Source organism: Apodemus sylvaticus, chromosome 6 (assembly GCF_947179515.1).
Source record: "Apodemus sylvaticus chromosome 6, mApoSyl1.1, whole genome shotgun sequence".
In the NCBI taxonomy this organism is placed as follows: Eukaryota; Metazoa; Chordata; class Mammalia; order Rodentia; family Muridae; genus Apodemus; species Apodemus sylvaticus.
In genome coordinates, this window is record NC_067477.1 from 66,132,895 (window position 1) to 66,160,152 (window position 27,258).

General features: G+C 40.5%; 1 protein-coding gene across 1 annotated transcript in view; it reads left to right on the top strand.

The window, feature by feature from the left end:
• The window catches only part of Slc25a21 (solute carrier family 25 member 21), a 462,526-nt gene extending 436,350 nt beyond the window's left edge, over positions 1 to 26,176 (top strand). Inside the window, exons 7-10 of the mRNA XM_052185815.1 lie at positions 317 to 481; positions 20,351 to 20,532; positions 21,351 to 21,403; positions 24,812 to 26,176. Of these exons, the coding sequence (XP_052041775.1) occupies positions 317 to 481; positions 20,351 to 20,532; positions 21,351 to 21,403; positions 24,812 to 24,873 (462 nt within the window). The 3' untranslated portion in view covers positions 24,874 to 26,176. The remainder of the gene's footprint in view (positions 1 to 316; positions 482 to 20,350; positions 20,533 to 21,350; positions 21,404 to 24,811) is intronic.
• The last annotated feature ends 1,082 nt before the right edge of the window (positions 26,177 to 27,258 follow it).

The window sequence follows — 27,258 nt, forward strand, 5'->3', positions numbered from 1 at the left end:
CCAAATAATGTAGTACAGATATTGTTAGAAATATGTTTAAAATAATAATTTTAAATTAATTTAAAATAAAATTTTAAAATTTTGTATCAAAAAAAGAAAATTCTCTATAAAGCCTGCTGGTATACATAAAATTTTGGGGGCTGGGGCGCATCGAGAAGGAGATCTAGTTTTAAAAGCACAGATATAAACATGATTGTTTTTCCTGTTTTGGGAAATAGTTTCTCCTAATTCTAGCATGAAAGGCTATTAGTGTGGTAATTTGCTGCATCCCATGGTCCCAAAATGATGTCTCGTGTTCGGCTTCTCGCCCACACAGCAACCGTCGACTTTTGCTTATGCAAGACAGATCATCAAGAAGGAAGGCCTGGGGTTCCAGGGCCTCAACAAAGGATTTACAGCAACTCTGGGGCGCCACGGAATTTTCAACATGTGTTATTTTGGCTTCTACCACAACGTCAAAAATGCTATTCCATCCAGTAAGGTAACTATACAATCACTTAAGTTCTGTTGGGTGGGAAACATATCAGTGTTTGTAGATTCGCTTATAGAGTATCACGTCCAACCAAATTCACATCCATTATCTACTCGGCCCCGGCAGCCTCTGTATTAAGTGCTGTTATGTCCCTTTCAAATCCAGAAACAGAGACTTCTGAAAGTAGTAAAGCTGAGTCTGAACCCATCTTGATGGAGAGGCTAGTGTCCATGAAGAAGGTCTCATGTAGATATGAATGCTTTTTATTCAGCCACTACTAGAAATTTCTGCAAACATCATAATCATTTCATTTCTACCTCACTCATATCACTTTCCCAAAATCATGGAGGTGGGTTTGTTTGTTTGGTTGGTTTGGTTTGGTTTCGTTTGGTTTGGTTTGGTTTGGTTTGGTTTGGTTTGGTTTTTTCATACCCCAAATCAGTTAAGCTCACAAGGGAAAGAAAGGTCAGGCTATATTTCAAAGGGTAAGTTGATACTCACTGTAAAATTAATTAGGTTAATTTAGGTGAGGGGTAAACCATTCCTCTGGAGTCATTTGCTCTTATTATTATATAACAATGCTGATTATTGCATTATCTTTTAATGATAACCTCCAGAAGAAAAAGGTCTTCCAGCTGCTACAATAAAGGCCTGCCTATGGCATCCCTGTAAGGGACACCCCAGTGTTCCATGGAGCTTGGCGTCCATGATGGCAATTCTGCATTTTAGACTCTGACCAAAGCAACTCACATAACATCAGAGAAGTGTTTGATTCCTTCATTTCTCTAGCTACCAAAAGACTTCAGCCAGCTGTAAACTGCACACAATAAATTAGATTACATAAATGATTTATACAAATTAAGTGCTGGTATTTCTTATTATTGCTTTATTTTAATGTATATGTTATTAACATAAAATGAAATTATTTTTCACTTAAGAACGAAATTCAAGAAGATCAATAAGATACATATAGAGTCACACGTCACTAGGTATTTGTTTTTAATGACAAGGGTACAGTTTGGGACAGAAGAACCAGCAAGGGTTGGAGGACATAAGAGAGCCTAATGGCAAATATGACCACAGTGCATTCTATACGTGCAAGTGACTATAAAAATAATGACAGAATCCACAAGGAGGAGCGCATGTCTGTAACCTCAGTGCTCTGGAGGCTGAGGTAGGAGACCAGCACTCATTGCAAGCCAGCCTAAGCTACATAACAAGACCTTATCTTTAAAACATCAGTAAGTAAATATCTGCAAGTTCAAACTTTAGTCTGGAGTTAAGCAGTCTACAATTAAGTTACTACATGTTCAGCATAAGTAAAAAGGACCAGAAACCTAGCAGTTTCTTTATTTTCTTAAAAATAAAGTCAAACAACAGACAGAGCCATTTTCCTTGCCTGTTTACAAATCAACTTTTGTTACTACTAATAAGAATACAATGTTTTATTTCAATAAGCACTCTAATTAAGTACCTCTCATCGGTTAAAGAGATGGCTCAACCATTAAAGACTAGGCTCACAACCAAAATGTCAAGTGTTTCTCTCTGTATAGCAGGCACTCTGTAAAGTGTGCCTTTTCTCAAAGAAGCTCTCAAGAAGCCATGAAAGGGGCCACTGAACGGGCATATTGAAAATGTTTGATTATATTTAGGCAACATGTGGATAGTCATTAGTTAGTAATATTTCTAATAGTGTATGAAAAAAATGCTTTACAAATTCTCAAATTCCATTTTTCTAAATTTGAACTGCTATTCTAAAAACAAATCCCGTCACATTTTTTAACATTTTAGACAACATTTATAAATCAACGTTGTCTAAAAACAATGTTTTTTTTCTAGCATTTATCCCTTTAGCACATCGAGTTCTGCAATGCTCTCATCTCCCAATCCCATTTATAAAGCTCATATAAAAATGGAAGTTATTAAGGACAGGGGCTTTTCCTGGATTGTTTTTTCCACTTCTATATGCTCAGAGATTAAAACAGTGCCTGGTGCAAAGCAGGTCCTCAGGAAATCTATATTAAATGAATCACATGAGCGAAGGAAGAAATGAATGGAAAATGTGTTTCCTTTCACTGCATCCCTTAGGGATACCTTGGCATTTGAGAGAGCCGCTGTATTAATTGGTGTTAGTATATAGGAGACTGGAAGAGAGTTTACAGTTGGGAGTAGAGCTAGAGTGGGTCTCACCCTAATCAAACAGAACCCCAAGAAAAAGAGAATAGCACAAGAGGGTCTTTGTATCCAGGAGGTGAGATGTTTGGTTTTGGAAATGCTTCTTAAAATGGAGATTTTCACATTGCTGAGATAAGTTTCCCTTTGCTACCTCAGTAGACTGCCAGAGCAGGCATTTTGGCAATAACCAAAATCTTAATGACCCCTGCAGTATAGACAGGCTACCACTGTGCAGAAAAAGCTCCAGAGAACAGAATGGAAAGGCATGGCGTGAACTGCTTTCCCAAGACTCCCTAGACTCCATTATCTGTTCAATTTGTGTGTGTGTGTGTGTGTGTATGTGCATGTGTGTGTGTATGTGTGTATGTGTGTGTGTGTATGTGTGTGTGTGCCTATGTGTGTGCATGTCTGTAAATCTGTTTAGTGAAATGTCAGTGAGTGTTTAACAAAGGAATTTTCTGTTATCTAACATTCCTTATGTTGAGACTAGACTAATAAACAAAGGCGTAATTTATTAACCAGGACCCTAAGGAATATTAAGTTCTCTCCTATCTCTTTAAACAAAAGATATGGTCTGGAAAGATGGCTCAGCGATGAAGGGCACTTGTTGCTATTGTAAGGGACTCAGGGTCAATCCCCAGTACCCACATGGCAGCTGACAACTGGCCTCTGTGGCCTCTGTGGACGAGTGTGCAGTGTACCTAGATGCAGGCAAAGCACTCATGCACAAGAAAAGTCTCTTAAAGATATATTTTTATTAATGTTTTAGCTTCTTGGCATAGTCTTACTCTTACAGTCCTGCTCCAGACTTAAACCTACTATATAGGCAGCACTAATTTTAACCTCATGATCTTCCTGCCTCAACCTCTTGAACAGCATTGGAATTGACTTTTTAAATTGTGTTATAGTTCTATCAAGATGAAGACTCAGGGCCAGACTCTTCACTCTCTCACACACTATTCAAAGTAGCGTATGATAAGGAAGCTGTAGAAATGCCGGTCCCCCATTAAAAAATGGGGTACAGATCTAAACAAAGAATATTCACCTGAAGAAATTCAGATGGCTTAGAAGCACCTTAAGAAATGTTCAACATCATTAGTCATTAGGGAATTGCAAATCAAAACAACCCTGAGATTTCACCTCACACCAGTCAGAATGTCTAAGGTTAAAAACTCAGGAGACAGCAGGTGTTGGCAAGGATGTGGAGAAAGAGGAACACTCCTCCACTGCTAGTGGGATTGCAAGAAGGTACAACCACTATGGAAACCAATCTGGAGGTTCCTCAGAAAACTGGAGACATGACACTTCCGGAGGACCCTGCTATACCTCTCCTGGGCATATACCCAAAGGATTCCCCGGCATGCAATAAGGACACACCCTCTATTATGTTCATAAGAGCCTTATTTATAATAGCCAGAAGCTGGAAAGAACCCAGATGTCCATCATTGGAGGAATGGATACAGAAAATGTGGTATATTTACACAATGGAGTACTACTCAGCAATTAAAAACAATGAATTCATGAAATTTTTAGGCAAATGGTTGGAACTGGAAAATATCATCCTAAGTGAGGTAACCCAATCACAAAAGAATACACATGGAATGCAATCTCAGATAAGTGGATATTAATTAGCCCAGAAGCTCTGAATACCCAAGGCACAATTAGCATAACAAATGACTCCCATGAAGAAGTAAGGAGAGGGCCCTGATCCTGGAAAGGCTTGATCTAGCATTGTAGCATTGTAGCCTATAATTCCAGCACTTAGGAGACTGAAGCAGTGGGGGCTGTGGCAACACCAACCTAGACTACCTAGTGAGTTCTAAGGAAGCCTGATCTACAAAATGAGACCTTGTCTCATTATATACTGAGGGTCCAATAAGCCCTACTATAGCCCTTTTACACTAGTGGAGAAAGCCAAGGAACTGCTCCCTAGCTGCTTAACTATCAATGCTTTGAAATCATAACCTACTTTGGGAACGATACCAGTTGATGAAATTTGCCATGTGAGCTCAGAATTTCATTCCTACACTTTAGTTTCCAAACTAAAATAATGTGTTCCTTTTTGTTTAATGATCTTGGCACTTGGGCCCCCTATGTGGGTGGGTAGGAGGAGTGCTGTGCATAAAGTCTGGGGTTATCAGGTCTGAATGTCACTCTATCATGTATTTACTGAGTGATTGACAGGTGGCAGGCCCCATGGTGAGTACCAAGGGGTACAGAAATGAGAAGTTGTCATAATAGAGGGCTTTCAAGATAAAAGAAAACAATCGACAGGAAAAAAAGAAAAAGAAAGAGCCTCACACACAGTTATGAATGATCCAAACCTGGAGTCAGGAAAGGCTTCTTCCCTAAGGAAATGGCATTGGAGCTGACAGGATAGCCCTTAGCTACTGATAGAACATGGATAGAAGCATTCTAGACATATAGGACATGCAGGGCCAGGCTCTAAATTGGAAGGGGGTTGGTGGTCCTGGATAAATGAAATATATCCCATGCAATAAATGCAAAAATGTTAGGCCAGGAATATGGTTATATAAGGCCATACTGACCATTGTAAGACACACTGAGAATTGGTGTCTTTACCTAAAAAGCACTACTGTCTTCATTCATTGTCTATTATTATAGAAAACATTTGAGACTGGATAATACATAGAGAAGAGGTTCATTTGGGAAGCCCCAAACCGGGTGTCACATCTAATGAGGTTCTTCTACCTCATAACAAAATGGCAGCAACAGAAGAAAAACCAGAAAGTGTACATGCATACCTTTGGGAACAAAAGAGTCCAAGCACTTCACAACAACTCATTCTCAGAGTGACACTTAGGAACAACATAGATTCTTTTCTAAAGGAGAACCTCCTAGGTCCAGACACCTCTGAAGCTGCTCTCCACCTCTCAGAACTATCACACTGGCAATTAAACTTCAAGATCACATTTTATGGAAATAACATTTTCAAGATACAACAGGGCCAATCTACATATAAGCTCACATAGACCATGACAACATGCACAAGACCTGCACAAGCTCAAGCCATACAAAATACCTGCACAAGTTGGGGGAGGTGTCCACAGAATCCAACACAAGCCCAGAAGCTCTTTACAAATAGTACCTCCTGGGAAAGGGAAAATCAGTTTTCTTCACTGGAGTAACACTGGATATATTACCACACTCCAGGGCAGGTCCCATGCCCAGGAGGTGTCTGTCAACACAGATGGACTCGGTGTTTGTGGTCCTTTTTGTTTTCTTTTGTGTCTGTATTTCTTTGTTAAGAGTGAGTAGTTAGTGAAGACAAAAGGAACTCAGTGTTTGGGGTTATTTTTGTGGAGTGGTTGTTGCATTTTGTTCTGGTGCTTTTTGTTTTTTTTTTTTGTCGGTTGTTTGTTTGTTTTGCTTATTATTTTTTTAATTTCATTCTTGTGAGGTCTTTCTTTTTCTAAAAATAAAAGAATGAGGGAAGAGTCAGAAGGAGAGAGAGCATAAGAATGGGTAGGTAGGGAGATGGAGACAATCTGGGAGGATTTGGGGAGGGAAACATGATCAAAATATATTGTATAACAATGAAAAGTGGCAAAAAAAAAGTGATAAAGAAGTTGGGTCGGGGAAGATCTGGGAGGAGTTTGGGGAGGGAGAAGAATGTCATAAAAATAAGAATAATTTTTTTAAATTATAGAATCAGGTGTAATGAGGAAAAATATCCAAACCAGAGCAGCTAGGAAGCCAACAAGAGAGTTTAGGCAGGGCAATCACCTGATCACTTTGGATCCAGTGGGGAAGTGGGTGTAGTGCCCCTACGGAGAAAGGGGGGATACATGCTTAGAGACTCCCCATCTGAGACCACGGGGGCTGGGACTGTAGACGCAGAGTGAAGATGAGAGAAAGAGGAATGCAGTGTCTTGAAGACAAGAAAGAATAAGAAATGTACGTGATGCGGTGATAGACTGTATGGGTATGTTGAGATCGTATGTCGAGGTGATAAAATTGATACTTAGCAGCTAAAAGGGTAATGATGTCCTTTCCTAAGGAAAACACACTGAAAGAGAAGAAATTATAGGCTCAGTCAGGAAACTGAGTCTAACTGTGTTTGGGACTGCAGCATACAGACACGGAGTCTATTGGCTGGATATGGATTCTGGGGTTTGAGAGAAGGGGTCTGAGCTGGAGATGTACAACTGGAAAGCACCAGTTAGAACCAAACGGGAAGAGAGAGCCCGTTTGGTCCTAGTTAAGTGACCTTGAGCCAATCACTTTACTGCTCTGAGCTTTGGGCATTTCATCTATAAAATGAAAAGCTATGGTTGTTCTTTATACTGGATAAAGTCATTTTGAGAATTAAAATAAGCAATATACAAAATAGTTTGTAAATGTTAAAATGCCATAAAAGTGTTAAGTGTGGTGGTGCTGATGACGGCAGTGGGAGGCAGAGGGGAGCTGTGGGCAGCGGTGGAAGCAGTTAGCATGTAGAACTGCGTGAGGAGATTTTCCCTGGGACTATTCTTTTTGCACTTAAATGAACAGTATGTTTTCCTTGCCTAGAACAAAGTCATTGATTTTATGTGCTCTGTAATCTAAGCCTGACTCAAAACTGGGAAACCAGTATTCTTTAAATTTAAACCATAATAAATCAATCCTTTGTGAAGGGGAAGGTATGATAATCATTAAAACATGTTGAAGAACGTCATCGTGTTGTTATAAAGCACGATGAGGAGGTGGCACTCCTTGAAGGCATTATCCCGTCTTCGCTGTGGGCTCCCTTGCTGTTCACGTCGGACAGTCTGTTTACAGGGTTATTGTTTCAGCCCCTTCATCCAGCAACTGCTCATTCTCTTGTTCCAAAGGAACTTGAGATTTCATCAACTCTGACTGGCATGAGATATTTCTAGATTTTTCTTTAATTTTTTTTTAATCTCTAATGCTTTGCAGAATTTTTTCCATCTTCAAAGGATTTGCTTTTGCAAGAAACAGCTCATAATCATTAGCTCAGAGTAAAAGTTGAAGTGTGTGTGTGTGTGTGTGTGTGTGTGTGTGTGTGTGTGTTGCAGAAACAGAGACATAGAGACACAGAGAGACAGAGAGAGATTGGCCATTGAGTATAAGAAACTAGGGAAGTTGTCCTTATACACTCTCCTGAACAGTTGAAAGCTTTTACATTTAGTATGTATTAATTTTATAATAGAAATAAATCAATAAAATTTTAATGGAACCTTATAAAATAGGATCCCCAAGTCACTTTGAATATTTTAATCAATTCTAAAGTATGTCTGTGGAGGTAAAATAAGAATTTGAAACACTAAACCCAGATAATTCAGGTCAGATTTCCAAGCCATAAGCTGTTTAGCTTCAGATTGGTGGTCTCTGGTACATAAATATTTCAAATATCATTATTCTGACTTTTTGTTCCAGTTCAGTATTAAAACCACTTTTGTAGACTTTATTATTTTACGTGACTCTCATCAGGAAAACTCATTTTCTGCGAAGACTAAGTGGCAAGTTAGGGCTCAAAAGTGAAAATTACTAACATAATTAATCTGAGCCAAATACCAAAATTCTGCAGTATAGCCTGTGAAGTCCTAATTCCTAACTCCACATTTTATTTTATATTTTTACACATAAATTATCTCTCTAAAAGGATTATAACATTTATAGGCTGGAGAGCTGGCTCAGTAGTTAAGAGCATTTTCCAAGAGGCCCTCAGTATGATTCCCAGCACCCCTGAAAGGTAGCTCACAATCAGCTGCTAACTCCAGCGCTCAGGGGATCAGATGCCTCTAGCCTCCTCAGGTACCTGCACAAACCTTGGTTGTGTGCATGTATACACACACACACAGACACACACACACACACACACACACACACACACACACACATTAAAAATCAAATTCTTGAAAACAATTAAAATCATTTTTAAATAATGAATTTTTGAGCAAGTAAACTAGCTAAAATGTCCAGATAATATAACTAAATTCTTCTCCTTCATTCTTACCTAAAGCCTGACCCACTGCCACCCCACCCTCATCCCCACCCCCCACCCCCCACCCCCACTAGCCTTCACATCTGCACTCTGTAATCCCTAGACACAGAACTATAGATGTAGCCCTGGAAGAACCGAACTTCACCAATTTGACATGATGCCCTAGGCTAGATTCTGTCATGTATTTTTTAGGATCTGGCATTAGTGTTGTTTAGTAAGTAGCTGCAACACAGGAAGACCGTTTGGGATATTAACTAACCACAGAACTCAGTTAATGGGGCATTCGTTCACATCTTGCAGAAATGAAACAGAATGCCAGCATGAAGAATTATTCTTCCTCCCCAGAAAGAGGCCATCACTTCTCATAGTAAAGCCCACTCAAAACAAATACTAATTAACTTAAATACTAACATCTTTTTCAAATATCTACAGGCATACGTTTTCATTGAAAAAAAAATCTCCCATTCCCACCCCACTTTCATAGTGAACTATTTTTTATGGTGACATAGAAATTAGAATCATAAGATAAAGCACTCCATGCCTCTGGTGATTTTGTTTTCTATCTCTATATTTGCTTTTTCTTCAGATAGTTTCATAAGTAAAATATTAGTAGGTATCAGCTCTTTAAAATAATAGCTGTCAGAAATACTAAAGTATGTTTTTTAGTTTGCATTCCAACTGAGGATGTTTTTAGGTATTGTTCCAAGAATAATATTTTGTGTTAAATTCTGTTCTGATATAAATTACATGTGTGGGTTTAAGAGAATAATTTTTCATCTATTCAATATTTCTTGCTTAATAAACCATTGAGGCCTGCCCCTACAGTTGTTTGAGACAGTATTAAGTCAAGTAAATTTTGTTTTCTTCTGATATAATAGCCATAAAAGACTGCCTTCCATGGATGCAAATACCTTTCTTCTTTTTAATGTCATCTTTCTTTTGTAAACCCCATAGAAAGAGCCAGACATCCTTCAGTTTATCAGAAGAAATATTCAGTGGTGTTGGCTGCATGATGGAGAGCTACTCCTTTCCCTAGGGTGTACACTGAGCTGAATGGAAAATACACATTTCGGTCTGAGTGGAGAACATACACTGGGCTGTTTGTATCTTGAAGAGAAGGCTCTCAATAGAATTAGATGATCGTAGGGTTTAATTTATGACAGTTCCTTTCTCTGATTCTATCTCACTTGATCATCAGTCTTTCCAATCATGCAGCAATGGGAAGGGCAGGAGCATTAAACTTTCATTAAGAACAGCTCTCCTTTCTATGAACCACTTGGGGGAAATTATAAGTACATCGTTTCTATGACATTCCAGGATATGTGACAAGAAGCTGTGGTAAAAGAGTATCTTTCATTGCCAGTTTTCACAGACTCCCTGGAGTGTATGTGTTGGGGGAAGAGGGAAGGTGGAAAGGCAGAGAAAAAGGATCAGGGATTCAGACATTTTCTTAAATAAACGTCAGACAAAATGTTTCCATTCAGGCACCACCCAAGTGGGTTTAAATACAAGTAACCTAAATCACTAGTGAATCCATTCTATCTGTGCATTCGACAAGTATTAGTGTGCCACCCACCTCGTGCCAAGTACCGTCTTTCTAAGCATCTCCACCGACTCAGTGGGGTTTATAGTCTAACGGAAGAATTTGACAATAAACTCATTATCAAGAGGAGCTGAGTCTTCTCTGTTGCAGTAAGTGCCACAAGGAAAGCTGTGAAAACCTGGCAAGCTCTCTAATCTCAACTCATGGGGAAGTAGGGTAAGGAGGGAGAGAGGCCTGACTTCAGTAACAATGTGCAGGCTCAAGGTGAGCATTAGCCAGGCCATGGCAAAGAGCATGCGCGCAGTCCACAGAGCAAACACAATGTGTCTGCTCTAAAGCAAAACAGCGAGGAGGTAGAGCTGGAGGGCCGCTGGTGTGGAGAGAACCCGGAGGTGGTAGCCGCAACCTGGGCTGGAACACTCTAGAGATGGAGGTTCAAGATAGTTTACTCGTCTTAAATCTTTTGACTACTGGCTCTATCAAACATAGATTATCTAAGCAAGTATGGGAAATTTGCATGTACAAAGGTACAGAAGTGGGATCTCAAGGACAAAAAAACAATTCAAAGCCTTCTAATTGATCATCTGCCTAGAATATCATCTCAATCTGGCCCCTGCCTTGACGCCACAACCTTCAAATTTTTGTTTTGGGACTTCTGGTCGGCTAGTTTTCCTAGAAGTCAGTGTTTACATTGAGGTAATGAAGAGACAAAGCGTGCCAAAATATAAAAACCCAACTGGCTTCCAAGTGTAAACACTGGCTTCTATTTTGTATGATAATACCCAAAGACTTATTTAGCTTTCTGAAGGTATTATCTAACTATGTAAATGTATGGATAACACATAATTATAAAGAACATATTGGATATGAAACTTACACAAAGCAATCAAGTGATACCTGTTATGCTTAAATCATAAATCATTTTGACATTTTGTACATTTTATGACTTGAGTTAAGTGGCTAAGGCCTTGAAAATTATTTTACATTTCAGAATACTTTAAAGAGCAGATCGCTTTGTTGGGAGAAGGAATTTTCATGGCTATTTTCTGAACAGCTACATTTAGATGCTGCACTCTTAACAAGACTTTGATTTCATTCCAAAAGCCAGAGCCCTGCAAGGATAGAATCTTGGGAATACTCCACATTCCTTAAAGAATGCTTATCAATTAAACCATCTCATTCTAGTTTAGTGACCTTTTGTGGAGCAGGGAGCTAGCGTTTCCCCCAAATTATCTCACATGAAGAGAAAACAAACACTCTAATAGATTCTTCTGATAGCTGTCAAGTGGAAACAACTGTATTTTTTTAATTAAGCTTCAATAACAGATTTTTTTTTCCAGTGAGGACAAAACAGCATGATTGGATGATATAAGGAGAAAGAAAAATGCTTTTGTCAAAAGTTTGTGGACAAAGCAACAAAGGGGGCGAGGTTAGACAGAATGGAAGGGTTTATGGAACACTAACCTCCCCTCATTGACAGGAACCCAGTAAGACCAACATCTACAATACAAATTTCTTCAATAAAAAAGAAAGAAATGCAATTCACCCCCACACAGGCTGCTCCTCATTCAGTCACCTGGAGGCAACTGTGATCACATACCACATCATTTCCATGGCCACCCCTGCCAGCTGTGGCGACAGCGATGATGAGCTGCTGTTATTTGCCTTGTGGTCATGACCAGGTGCTTAACCAGTGTGCATATGTGCCTCCTTGCGATTTGCTTCTGAACCCATGGTTCTTTGTTTATTATGTCTTCACATAGGAGAGCTAAAAAGCCCTGGCTAAACATCTGCGCTATGCCAGGCCTGGTCTATCTGATGACGAATGTGACATAGCATATCCTTTTTCCTTAAAAGGTCCCGAAGAAGACACCACAAAGAGTCCAGTGCTCATCTCTACAAACTTCTGTTAGAATGAACGTAGGCAGTCAAAGGTCTACACTCATGCCATCAATCATTTCTCTGTATACCTCCTCAAATGTGTGGGTATACCAGCCCTTGAGTTTTCTTTGTTGGAATTATCTATAATAATTCCAGTGGTGTAGCCCTCTGTCTGGTCTGTCTTTTCCCATTATACGGTGAATCCAATTTGTCTGTCTCAGAGTTAAACACTGCTATAATTTTGAGATGACCAACTCTGAATACATATGACCTGAACATATATCATATTATTGTTTTGAAATTTTGTTCACACATATGATGCTTTTTTTTATCAAATACAATTTCATTTTCCTCTCCACAAATCCTCCCCATCACAGACCTGCTTTTTCCTTCAAACTTCAAGCTCACTTTTTGCTTTATTAAAATATAATTATATCACTTTCTGCCTCCCTTTCCTCCCTCCAATCCCCACCATGTCATCCTCCCCTTAATGGAGTCTCCCATGCCTTCCTTCAATCCCTCTCAAGCTGATTACCTTTTTCTTGTATTAATATTATTATATCTATATAAGTATAAATATATAAATAGCAACCTGTTCAGTCTGTTTAGTGTTGCATATGTGTCTGTGAGTTCAGGACAGACCATTCAGTACTGGATAATCTATTGGGGGTTCATCCCTGAGAATGAATAATTCTCCTTCTTTCAGCAGTTACTACTTACTTACAGTTTTTGGTCTAGGGGTGGGGCCCTATGTCCTGTGTAAGATTCCCCTCTTCCAGGTTAGCTTGTAAATTGGCATCATCATTGTCCAGGTCTTATTTAGGTGGTCACATTGTTGAGGTATCATGAGTCACATTGTTGAGGTATCATGAGTGAAGTGTCTGTGTCATTTCAGAAGACAGCATGCTTCTTCATGGCCCTCTGGTTCTTACAATATTTCTGGCTCTTCCTCCATGATGTTCCCTGAGCCTTAAGAGTCATATTTTAGATGTATCCATTGGGGCTTGCCACCCCACAATCAGTTAATCACTGCATTTTGACCAGTTGTGACTTCTTTATAATGGTTTCTATCCATTACAAATAGCTTCTTTGATAAGACTTAGATATAGTTGTTTTTATTTTAACACCACTGGGGCCAGTTAGTACTGTATGTTCATGAGTGTATAGCATCTACTGGAGCATGGGCAGCCTCTCAGGAGCAACATCTCTGAAAAAGACTGACTCTTCCTTTCCTCAGAAGCAATCAGTTGCCAGTAGCTCCTCAGTATGGGTAGAATTCCATCCATGCTGGAGTTTCAGCTGCCTTGATCCTGTGTAGGTCTTGTGTGATCAAGCAATCATAGACATTATGAGTTTGTATGTGTAATGGTGCTGTTGTAACAAGTAAATATGTTTTACCACAGTCATACACAACCTTACAATCCATCTCTTACAATCTTTCTGCCCCTTCTTTGACAATTATCCCTGGACTTTGTGTGGAGGGATGTGATGTAGATGTCCCATTTAGCTTATCACTCCATAATCTCTTATTCTCTATACATTGACCAGCTCTACAGTAATCTCCATCTACTGAAAAAAGCATCTTCTTTGGCAAAGGCTTACCGAGACACTAATCTCTAGTTATAACAATATGAAGTTTGTTTTTGGAGACGTTTATTACTTAAGCAGAATAATAGTTTTAGGTCTTCTGCTAGGACTTCTGACCAACTAACTGGCCATGGTTTTTGTTTGTATGGTTTTTTTTTATTGACTCTTTGCTGTGTTTTGTTCCCCACTCCCATCCCTAATTAATGGTATCAGACATGAGTTGCATAATGACAGCTGGTTTTAAATCTAGTTATAAAATGTTGATCAGGTCCATAACATTGATGCCCTTTCTGCATCATTGACATCTCTTGTTAGGCCAGTTGTTATTGAATCTTGATAGAATAGATAAAGCCATTGATTAGTTTTCTCCTATTGCATTGTGTAACAGCACTTCCTAGTACCATGAAAGCTATTTAATAAGGAAGAGGTGTCCAGATGAGTACAATCTTGATCTTTCCATGTCCTATGACCTTATGTTTATAATGCCTTCTGACCTCATCCTCAAGGAAATGAAATCCTTTGTCACAGCACACTTCAGCCCTCCATAGTAATATGCTTCTAAATAGCAAGTCTAAACCAAATAAAAAAAGTCAAGTTCTTCAAAGAAGTGTATATTAACTCACAAGTCATATGAGTTCTCATACAACTGCTTTGCTTGATGTGTTACCAAGAGAAACTAAAGGGTGGTAGCTATGAAGAAGAGAGAAAATGTAAGTTGAGCTGACATAGGTGGGAAGATTCTCATACAAACTTTCAGTATTCAGATTGATGTTCTGAGTCCCCTTTTAAACCGCGTTGCTGTACTCTGCTCAGTAGCAGACATTCTGCTATCTCCCTAGCCCCAATCCTCACTAGTTAAAAAAACTCCCCACTCTCCCATTTTCTTTAACCCCTCTTTCTGGACTCTATGTGGAATGTCATCTTAAAGCCACCAGAACCTAATCACAAAGGTCTGTGAGATAGACAGCAGTGTTTTGTTTACCAAGCTAGCAGCCAGCAAGCAGGTCAGTCACTACAAGGGACATCAGAGCTTAAGCCACAGAAGGTAAAGAGTGTGAGGATGACTCTTTTCATCATGACAATCTCATAATAAATCCTCCAGTACTTGGCTTACACTGCTGATGTGTCTTTAGCTGTTGACTGTACAGTGTGTACTAGCTTGGTCTACAAATACAGTTCCAGGACAGTTAAGGTAATGCAGAGAAAACTTGCCTCAAAAAGACAAAAACCAAAGCCAAAAGAAAAAAGAAGGAAAATAAAGAAAAGTCAGGCTTCAAAAATAAGCTTTAAGAAAGAGGAGGAAAAAAGAAAAGGAAGAAGAGGAAGAAGAAGGGGGAAGAAAAGGAGGAGGAGGAGGAGATACAGGAACCGGTTCCTAATTGGTGACAAATTATGGAATCCTGTTAGATATTATTTTGCTCAAAACTATTTTCATATATATATATTGCATTATTTTCCTTCCTTTATTTCTCCCAGATCCTACCCCATGCTCTACCTACACAACATCTTGTTCTTCCCACTTTCTTTCTTTCTTTTTCTTTCTTTCTTTCTTTTTCTTTCTTTCTTTCTTTCTTTCTTTCTTTCTTTCTTTCTCTCTCTCTCTCTCTCTCTCTCTCTCTCTCTTCCCCCCCTCTCTCTCCCTCTCTCTCTCTCAAAAGAGTGAAACACAAACAAAAGATGGAAAATCAAAACAGAAAAATTTTCAAAAGAAGAAGAAAGAATTTAATGATGACTTTTTATCCACATGAGTATTTATTTACATAATTAACTGCTCTCTTGACTGTGTTAAGCAGTTGACACTGCGAATTCACTAATAGTCCCTCAGATTCTTGGTCTGAGAAATGATATCTTTGGATGTTAACTTGGGTACATCCAGAGATGCAAGTGCCCATGTCTCTACAATTGCTAGCTAGGCCATGACAGTCTCAAGGATCCTCAATACTGAACTTATCATTTCTCCACAATAGAGCCCCATGGGCTCATTCAAATTTATATCCAGTTAGGAAATTAAGGAACTTTTCAAAAGACTCAGAAATCTCACCTGCTCAGAAAGGTTATGAGGATTTAATACATAGAAATCACTTACCCCAGTGCCTGCCACACAGTGAGTATCTGATCATCTTCCTTTTACTCCAGTTCTTAAAATAAATGAATGCAACTGAAAATCCAGGTAGTAGGAGACATAACAGACCATACTTTTAGCTAAGACATGGTGATTGGCAATAATGATGTTCCTTCATTGACTCCACAATGGCCAAGTTTTTAAGAAACAAGAACTAGATGCCATATCAAAGATTTCAATATGTAAATTCCAGGAGTGTTTTCCCTTTCCTTGTCACGAGTCCCCTGTGCACTCTGCTCATCCGATCGCATTGCGTGGATGACTGGCTGTGTACACCCTTCATCCTGCTCTGGATTTATTCAGCTACATACTTGAGCGGGGACCCAGGATCTTGCAAAAGAAGTTGATGACTTAATTAGTGTAGGTCTGGGCAGAGGCCGTCACCCAAGCTTGTCTCTGCTGCCGAGTCAAGGCAGCTCCATTCAGCTTGGTTTTCTTTACCCATGAGCACTTGGCATCAGCATGGCCACTGCTCCTCTCCACCCACATCTCCCAGAGCTCACCTGAAGTCAATGGAGCACACTTCTGTGCCGCTTACTTCCCCCTCTCTCCCAAGTTCCTAAATTAAGAACACCTTAGTTTGCCAGGCAGTGGCAGCACATGCCAAAAATCCCAGCAACTAGGAGGTAGAGGCAGAAGGGTCTCTTGAGTTCAAGACCAGCTTGGTCTACAGAGCAAGACAGCCAAGGTTACACAGAGAAACCCTGTCTTGAAAAACACAAAAGCAAAAGCAAAAAGCCAGTAAAAGGTAATAGCCCGTAGGCTTTTTTGCCTGGGATGCCTCTACTTGCCTGTAAGATAATGCAAAGTACAAGGTGTGTTCTCCTCGACTCACACCTATCTTACAGGGATCTCTACCACTTTGAGAAAATGGAGAACACATCACTCAGTAGGTATGAAACAACGACCACACTCAAAGACTAAGGTTGGCTTCATTCTATATCATCATCACTGTCCTTGTCCCAACCCTCCAAGGTCCTGAGACTACAAGCAGGCTAGCCATCGCAGCGGTCCATATGGGCTCAGCAGTGTTGTACTGGGGGGCTGTATCTGCACCATCCATAACCCTGGGTAGGCAGCGTCTATAACCCCGAGAACAGCCTTGAAGAGAAATGCTGTCACCTAGCCACAGAGAGCATACCAGAATGTAAAAGGTTGGGATTGATGTGACAGATGCCCTCTGTGGATGGATCTCTGACCACAACTACCATGCAAGTGAAACCTTCTTGTCTCCATGCAGACTCATTCATTCTCCCTGCCCCAATCCCTCCTTCCCTTCTTGTTTTCTCTCTGCCATCCTCCTTCCTCCCCTTCCTCCCTTTCTTTCTTCCCTTTCTTTCGAGTTCTAGTCACAATTCTCCCACTTTTTAAATTACATTTACTTGTTTATTTATTTTGTGTACAAGCACAGGTGTGTGCCACAGCACTCCTGTGGGGACAGACAAGGCAAAGAAGTGTGATGTATAGTTGAGTACCTTGTGGTCTCACAACCTGCTGTGAAAGATAGCTATGTGCAAAAAGAAACCAGACATAAAATGGGTGAGACTAATGGTTGTGGTTAAGGCAGTATCTGGGGATTACAGGAGAAATTTTTTTGATGAAAAGATCCCAAAGTTTCTTGCACATAGTGGTGTAGTGAGGGTATTGGAGGCAAGGTGAGAGTGTTGGCTAGCTGTGGCCCACCAGCCCTAACTGGAATCTAGCACAAAGCAGATTATGAAGTCCAAAGAGCAGACTGGCTATGGATTCAGGACCAATTGATAAGGGATATTCTTTTGGCCATACCACAAGAACATTAATACCTCCCATTCTGCCTATTAAGAGCACCAAAATTACTGGTTTCCAGCATGGGTCTTATTATCATATTTATGTATTTATGTATTTGTGTATTTATGTATTTATTTAGGGCATGTGTATGTGTGTTTGGGTGTGTGTGTGTCAGTGTCTCACAGGCATGTATGTAAAGGTCAAAGAACAATACTCAAGGGTCAGCCCTCTCCTACCTACCATCTTGTAACATCCATGTTTCAAACTCAAGGTGCCAGGTTTGCGTCTATACAAGAGCTGGTACCTGCTGAGCCAATGCATCAGCCCCACATAAAACCATCTTCCCAAAGAGGAGGAAAACTGATCTGAGAAACCAAGATGGGTCTGAGGTGGGACCCAGACTTCACAGCTGTATTTAGGAGCTACCATTGGGTCTTATCGTCATGCTGGGGTCAAGGGTTTGACAGTATTTGTGCCAGTGAGTCTTAGACTCTAACAGTGTCTCAACCACAGAGTGCTTCACTAGGTGTGGTATATTAACCTCCAACCCTCACTCCAAAGTCCTCCACAAATAGATCAAGACATAGGAGGGCTGGATGTTTGATGAGGTCCCCTGACCCTTCCATCCAGCTGCGCATACAGATCATCATTTCTGCCATCATCCTAAATAGAAAAAAAAAGGGGGGGGGCTCAACTCAGTCACAGGGACACTGGTAGGAGAACATTTCTTTACAGGATGTTTTCTGTCTTAAGAAAACATGGTTCGTGAAGCTGCCAAGACAGCCCAGTGGGGAAAAGCACTCACTCCTAACCCTGACTCCCTGAGTTCCATACCTAGAACCCACATGACAGAAGGAGAGAGCTAACTCCTGAAAACTGTTTTCTGACCTCCACACACTTGTCATGGCACGAGTGGGCACACATGTATAGACAACCAAATATATAATTGTTTTTAGAAAAAGAAAACGCAATTTGCTCTAACGCTCTCTGCCCTCTGCCAGTCTTACACAGCACACAGGGCACTCACTCGGCTTGTACCACTTGTCAGAAAATGATACAGTGTGAGGATGATGTGGATGTTAAAGACCCCTCTGTGCACTGTGCTCCACGGGGTTTAATGACTCATCCACAGTCAGACAACTCGAGCAGGTGCTAAATTCGCCCCCTCAGGAGCTCAGGTGCTTCTGTAAGGCAGTGCAGAAGGGCAGCATCAAGGCATTTTTCTCTCCTTGTAAAAGAGAAAGACTAGGGATGGAGAATTATTTAAACACAGCTCAGCCGTTCTGCAGTCACAGTATTGTTTCTCCTACAGAAACACCCTGTTGATTTTTAAATCCCTTTAAAACCCCTGGCACCTGTATGGCCCAGATCCAAAAAGTATTACCTAATCCCTTGCTCTTGCTTTTTATATTCAACCTCACAGGCACTTCAGTGATTGTGACCCCTGGTTTAGTTGAGAATGTAGGGCCCTACGGAGATTTTTCCTCTCCCATGGAAGCTAGAATCATATAGTGCTCAGACCTCAATATAAGAATGTATTCATTCTCACCCCCCTCCATTTTCTTAACCAAGTATGCATATGTACAAGCATGCACACTTTAGTTCTGCGAGATTAAAAAGAAAAAGATAAAAAGGTGTAATCACAGGACCTGTGGCTCCAGGAAGACGATGACTCTGAAATATGGATGAAAAGAGGCAGAGGAAGGTGGAGTGGATGGAGGTCGGAGCCAGGCTCTCACAGCATCTGACACAAGACCAAGGCTGCAAACATAATGAGAACTTCCCAGCAAGTTCATTATAACAAAGCATAATGCAAGCTCTCTGGCCACAAAAATAGACCCAAGGAAAGTGACTCCCACCGAAGACCTAATTAAATTCTTTGATGTCAGAAAGCAGGGCAAGGAGGATTGGAAAATCACAGTCCCCACCAACTCACATGGAAAAAAAAAGTTTTCTTCTCCTCCAACTTCTCTTTCTTTCTACTTCTTCTTCCTGTTCCTCTTCCTCCTCCTCCTCTTCCTTCTCTCCCTCTCTCTCTCTCTCTCTCTCTCTCTCTCTCTCTCTCTCTCTCTCTCTCTCCCTCCCTCCCTCTATTCTTTCCTGACTCTTTTCTCCTTTTCTTCCCTTCCATGAAAGAAGAGTAAGATTTAGGAACAATGGGCTGTAAATTCTTGAGCCAATTAGCCCAGTGACTTACTACTGTTTCTAATGCACAGAATGTCACAGGCTGTTTTGCAGCCGCCCCCAAGTCGGTTTGTTAATAACAGGAAGCTAGCACTTCTCAGTACAGTGGATCAAGCTACACGTGAAAATAAATGCAAAAAATCTGGAGGGGAATAGCAGCAGACCAGGAGTAGCCTTGATTTAATTTAACATTTGGGGTCCACACACATGAGCGTTTTAGTAGGGCTTCATGGTGGAAGTTGCTGTCATTTGTAAAATATTCTGGCCAATTAGCTAATAGTGTGCTTGGATTTCTCCTGTTTTGATACAGTAATACTAAGTACATTGTGAAGCCCAATTATACAAATCATCCCCATATGCCATACCAGTCTTTCTTTATGAACTGTGTTTATAAATCCTGTGTGAGGAAATGTGTACTTCAGCAATTTAGACCATGTGTAAAAACATAGCCAATGGGATTGTCAAGAAAACAAGTTCCAGCCTAGGAAATCCTAATGTGCTCGGCTGGAATAACAGGAGGGTGCCCGGAGAGCGAATGGGGCGGGAGGGCGACTGGGCAATGGGGCGATGGGGCCAGCGGGCTGGCCGGCAGGGCGGGCGGGCCGGTAAGCGATGCTCTCTCTGCTCAAGTACTTCTCGCTTTTCTTTTAGGATCCAACCTTGGAGTTTTTGAGAAAATTTGGGATTGGTTTTGTCTCCGGGACAGTGGGCTCAGTCTTTAACATCCCCTTTGATGTTGCGAAGAGTAGGATCCAAGGGCCTCAGCCAGTTCCTGGAGAGATCAAGTACCGAAGCTGCTTCAAAACAATGGAGATGGTCTACCGGGAAGAAGGGTAACTGATCCTTGCTTTAATAAGTATGCAAGGGTCAAGGATTGTTAAACCACTCGTTTGTTTTGATGGGAGCCAGTAAGCCTTCAGAGGCTGGGCTTGTGTCTAAGGAAGTCTGTGGAATAAATGAGAAGCTTTGCAAGGCCACACAGTAATGAGACATTGGCAGTGTCCTCCGAGCAGCGTGATCATGCACAATACGCTGGGTCTTTGCCTGAGAATGCTCGAATAAACTCTTTAGCATGATGTTATTGCATATGCCCTATTGGCATGCAGCCAGAATACTTGTCTTCCAACTAAAAATCTAATCAAAATATTGTCTTAATTATGCCCTCCTAAGAGAATTAAATATGAACATTCTGAAATCTGGATTCTTAACCTTTTAAGTATTTGCCTTTTTCTGATCTTTTCCCCCAAGTTTTAGTTTCTGTCTCTTCTCTCCCTTCCTTTCCCACCAATATTCTCCAGTAAACAAGTGATACTTTATTATTTTGATCTAAACTGCATCATATTTCCTAATGTGAAGACTGGGCTTGTGGTCTTTTAAATTCAATTACAAAAGTCATTTTGCCCATACACACAGCTGTCTTGAAAGCAAGAACCATCTCACTGATGAAAGTCAAGTTTCTGATTGGACAAGACCAACACAGCCTGTAATAAAGAACTGATTAACTCTTTCCCTTCATCCAATTTAACACAGCAAATACTGAGCCAGATACTGTCAGGTTGGGGATGGGTGTAATTTCAAGTAGTTTCTTGACAAATGGTGAGAGCTCCTACTTATTTCTAGAATAAAAACTGCTACCCCTTTTCTGTTACAGGATTTTAGCCTTATACAAAGGCCTGCTCCCTAAGGTGATGAGACTTGGACCAGGTAACAATGACCTCGATACTTATGTCCTTCCTCCTTTATTGTCCTGGTATCTCTCCTGTCACCTGTGTAGATCTGAAACACCATAGAAGTTAACCATACAGGGAGGGACTGAAATCTTGAGAATATAAAGTCACCTGTTCAAGAGACTGAAAGCTTCCATCAGAAGCACTCCACCTTCGCTCATAAATACTATCTGTGACTTTGCCGTGAGCCAATGCGGGCTAACGCTAGGAAAAGATCTCCACATGCTGAAGTCTGAGTGGGCTCTGAAGTAGACACAATGGCTTCTGGCTGCGTGGAAGATTTCACAGAGAAACCAGTCGATACAACTCTCCCTTGGGCTCCAGGCTCAGTTCTGCTTCTGCCTCCCTTTCATTTCCGACAGATAAGAGGAAGAGAAATTGCTTCCCTGACCTGAGCATCGCAGGCCTCTGAGCTTCATTCCCAGTCACTTGTATGGCTGGCGGGAAGCTGTCCAAGGCCACTCACAGGTCCCAGCCGCCTTCAGTTTGGTAATAGAGAACCCTGGCTTGGGGCCCTATCTGAGGACAGGAGACAGAGGGAAAACAAAAGCCTGTCACCCTCCACAGGGAGAGGCAGCAGCCTCTATGTAAATAGATAAGAAAATAGCTGCTGGAGACGCAGCCACCTGGGCCAATAGCCCCGGATCACAAGCCACGCTGTGATTAAGTATGAACACACATTCTAGACCACACACATTTTTTTAAACCAGATCATGTACCTGTCCTTAGACATCCTGGCACTCATCTCTAGAACACTCACTTCTCTCTTTGCCATTCCTCAGTTTTAACAACGGTATACTCCTGTACTCACACAGATACGTTTACACTCACATCTAAATCTGGAAAGCTGGCCTGTGTCCCACATTAGCTACGGGAGCACGGAAGACAAAGCTGAAGATCAGTTCACATTTTTGTGTATTCAAAAATCATCCTCCCATCTCCAGCTATGACCCCAGCCTCTGTGAGCTTTTACACATGGATTTTTTCTTCATATGTGAGATCTAGACCTGCCTCCAGTTAATCATCCACCCACATGTCAAAACCAACTCAGGAATAAAAACATCAGGAATGTTGTACTTTTCCTTCACCAAACAGTCAATACTTGAAAGTAGGCCTAATGTTCATGAAGAATCACAGGACAAAGCCCTAAACCAGCTTTCTCAAAAAGAGCAGGGATAAAAACAGTAACTCGGGAGAATGTAGCTAAAATGGTAATTGACTGGAACTTTGAACCAAAACTCTTAAATAATCTGCCCCCAAGTTCTGTTAGAGGCTTCCAAATGTCTGCTCGTGTTTTTAAATGTTTCTGCTTGAGCTATCCTAAGTTGCTCTGGTGTCATGTGCAACGAGAAGCGTTTATGTGTTACTATCCAGCCTCAACCAGATTGTAAAGAGCCTAATTCAAGCACCTGGCCTCTCCTGCCATTCAATTCAAACGCGCAAGTCCTAGGGAGTAAGTCAGAGAAAGGTAGGACTTTGAGTTAACACCAATCATAGTTAAGGTAGAAAAAAAGAGAAGATAGTATAAAAGAAAATGGAGGCCAGGGAGATGACTCAGTGGGCAAATGGGTGTGATGGGGATCTAAAATAAAATTCAAAAATTAAAGTTAAGATACACAGGATAGAGGTCATCCAGATCAGGGGTAGAACACACAGCTAACATTCACTAGGCCCTGAGTTTAATCTCCAATACCATAAGTAAGGAAGGAAAGGAAGAAGGAAGGAAGGGAGAGGTGTGGAGAGCAGAGGGAGGAAAAAGGAAGAAAAGAAAGCAGGCAGGAGGGGGAAGGGAGCATCCTTCATCCTTGAGAAACATTTCATCTGTTTTTGTAAATTCCTTAGCAGCCCTACATGACCAACAATGACATGCCACCTGCGAAAGCATCCAGCCTGATTTCTGTTCTAGATCTCACTAGACTGAAAACTGGTCGTCTATCTATCTATCTATCTATCTATCTATCTATCTATCTATCCATCCATCCATCCATCCGTCTGTCTATGTGTGTGTGTGTGTCTCTCTGTCTGTCTCTCTGTCTCTGTTTCTCTCTCTCTCTCCCTCCCTCCCTCCCTCCCTCTCTCTGGGGGAATGGGGAAGTGGGTACATGTGTGTCTGTGTGTGTGTGTCGTGTGCGTGTGTATGCGTGTGTGTGCGTGTACATACACTTTATATTGTAAGCAGTTACCAAAAGTAAATTTCACAATCAGGTAGACATTAACAACGGTCTGTGGGGCTGCTTCTTGTTTGCTTACTTGTTTGTAGTTTTAGAACTCCAAGACAGCTGTATCAGCTGACGAGGGTTTAATAGAATATCTTCACAGGTTAAAAATGAAAAATTGCAGGCAGATAATTAGCTTTGGTTTATGGTTATATAAACATGTGCAGCTAGTAGATTTAAAAAAAAAAATCATATGGAAGTGTGTGCGAAATAGCTAAGATCCAAATCAAGTTTCTTCTTTCCAAGAGAAGTCAGCCCTCCACACAGGCAGTCTCGCCTCCTCTCCGTCATGCTCAGAGTATTTGTCCACATTTAGGTTTGTAACTTTTTTTTTCTCACACAGTTAGGCCATTCTAAGTTACGAGACACGTCCTATTTGCTATAACAGGTAAAACATAGTGAGAGCCAGGCAGATGCCTTCCCCCAGTGTGCATGTACCCTATACCCTCTGTGCTTATTCTTCTGAATCGTATTCCTGTTTGTGTTTACAGCCAGCCACTTCACAGCCAGTTACACAACATTCTCATCGATGGTAAAGGGCAGTCCCATGCCACCCAACTCTCCTTCCAAACTTCCAAGTTCAGATCTGTATATTTGAGGCAGCTATGTAGAATAATCTTAGCTTCCAACTTCCTTTTACAAAACAGAGTTTTAAAATATTTGGAAAGTAACATTCAAACAACACAATCCAGTTTAAAAGCCAGATTCATCTGTCAAATCACGATCTTGGAGAATTCTTTCTTGAATACACCCAAAGACTATGCCAATTATGTCTGGAAAAGAGAAATCTATTGCCTAAATATGAGGAATCTGAATATTTTCATTTGCAGAAAAGTCTCATGCCTTTATATGACTAAATATGTCTTTATTTATTTACTTTTTTTAAAATTGAAAGTTCTTGAAAAAGAATCTGATGAGAAATGATGAAAGTTGCAAAAACTCAGAGGGAAAAATGTATTTGGAGACTCAAGATGGTCTTGATTCTGCCCTGAGAATTTTCCATAATCATTTTCTCTCTGTGTATCAGAGCCACTGATGATTCTGAAAGTCCCCAGCCTCCCCAATGAGGCTCCCTGAGACTTGGTGGCATGGGGGTGGGGTGAGGGCAGCAGTGTCCACGCCCCTTTCCAGGACTGTGATGAGCTGTTCTTCTCTATTTTCTGTTCCAGGCGGTGGGGTGATGTTGCTGGTGTATGAATACACCTATGCGTGGCTACAGGAAAACTGGTGACGGACTGAGAAGTATTTTCCTCTTGACATAACAGAGACATGGTCTCAGCCCCACGAAGAGAAGACAAGCTAGACACACCAGTCAAGAGGAGAAGGCAGCCTGCTCAGGAGCAAAGCCTGTTTCCATGTTTTATCAATTTTTAGACAAATTGGCATGGTAGTTTGGCCCATATACATAACACTGTAGGAAGGAAAGTAACATGAAGCAGTGGTGTTTTCAAGTTAGGGATCAAGAGAGCAGAGACAGTTCATAAAAGCTACAGAGTGTCTGATTCATACTGCTTCACCAGGAAAACTCGTTTGATAATTTCTCTGAGAAGTCTATAAATCCATAAATTCTTGAAAATAAATTGTTCTGCAGCTAGTTTCCTGAGAATTATTCAAAGAAAGACTGAGATATAAGTAAAAATTTAAAGATATTTTATACAGAATTACTTTTCCATAAATCATATTTTAAAAGAGAAGAAAAATTTAAATACACCAAAACAGCCTTTTAAGAATGTTTAATTTTGTGAGTGCTGAGTTAAAATGTGAGTCTATTGGTTTTCTTTAGTAGTTAATATGCCCTCAGGCTCTGTTTGCCTAAATGTATTTTATATTTCACATGGTGACCTAAGTGGATATTTTAAAATCATGGTATTTGAAGACTTTTATTAAAAATAGAATACATGATATTATATTAAACTGATTTCTTTTACATAGTTCATTTTTAAAACAAGATTTGTTACTGAATTTTTTTTTTTTTTTTGGGTTAGGTCACAAATTGAATGTGCTCTTTGGGCCCTTCTCTGTTGCCCGAACTTGCCTCCAAACACCATCCTTAAAAAAGTACAGGAGAAAGGAAATAAAACTATCTCCAGATTCTTGTGTTTAAGTCACATTTTGAAGTATAAGACTATTTAGAATATTAAAATGTCTACACTACATTTCAAAAGTGAAAATATACATTCTTCAGCATTCCCAAGCACTCATGCACTAATATGCACTCTGAAAAAAGCAAAAGATAGGTTTTTGATCTTGATATATCCAAAGCTTATTTATGTCTGCACCATGTAATGAGACTTCTCCAGTAGCTATGGCCAAGAAAAAATAGCAACATGTTCTAGATGACACGGGTTCTTAACTACTCCTGTGGGCTATTTCTAGAGGTAATCTCACCAAAACATTTTGAAAATAAACAGTGAAGATGACATGTTAATTATTTGTATTTATTAATTTAGAGCATCTGAAGTATAAAAATAAAAGGCTTCTGACATAATCTATACACACACAGCCTTCCGTGGAACATCTTTCCCAACGCGCTTTTTTTTTTCATTTGTGTTTCAGCCCAATATTCAATATGTGGGTCATTAAGACACAGAAAGCCAGGCGCAGGAAGAGTGGGTCTGTCTTGCATGGCTGCTTTCTGTCCTTGAAGGGGGTGCATACTAGAGTCCCCTGAAGGAGGGCTAAAGGCACTGAACAGGGCGAAAAGGGAATTCTAAAGAGTGCATGTGCCAACTTAGAAAAAGCCCCCCTGTGAGCTCCAGGAGACATTCAGACCTGGCGGGCCCCACCTCACTCTGTTCCTGTTAATGTGGCTTCGAGTCCTAAGAGGCTATGAATAGCCAACACAGTTTTCCATTGTCTAAAATTGTTCCATGTGGATTTACCTTTATTAACTAAAGACCTGGAGAGAGGAGCAAGAATGAAAAAGAAAACTTGACACCATTATTATTAATTTCTTAAAATACAAAAACCAGAAAAATATAAATAACAATAAGATCTCTTAACTTAGATAAGGAAAATAACATTATCAGTTATGTTTCCGTACAAGCAATTACTATTTTGCGACATCCCAAATAGTCACCTATTAGATATAGAATAATTCTGGGCCTTAAGTCAGATTTTCTGGATAGCAGGCACGTTTCTATACTGCATGATTTGAAAGTTCCACCAAAATATTGGATTGGATCTTAATGCCATTTGGTTACAGTCTGTCTTCTCACCACACGGGGAACACCAGTTGTCAGTGGGGAGTTTTACAAGATCCAAGTGGTTCTATGGCCCTGAGAGTTCACCAGCTCTGGCTCCTTCTGCTCACTCTTTCTTCTCCTGACGTTATAATCCTGTTTGTAGCAATGAGTGTTGGTTGCTTTAAAAAGAAGCAGTATGAAGCTCTCTAAGACATCTTAGAAGACAACTCTCTAAGCTGTTTGTGGGGTGGAGGGATACCTAGTTCCTTGAACACGACCGTGTATCAAAAATTCCGTACCTGTCTAGTTATTGAGTGGAATGGATACCAAGACACCCCACTGTACATTAATATCTCAATAGATGAATGGTGCCAATGTTCTAAATGTCAATTTTAACCCTATTTTGCCAAGCAGCAAAAGGAATACAAACT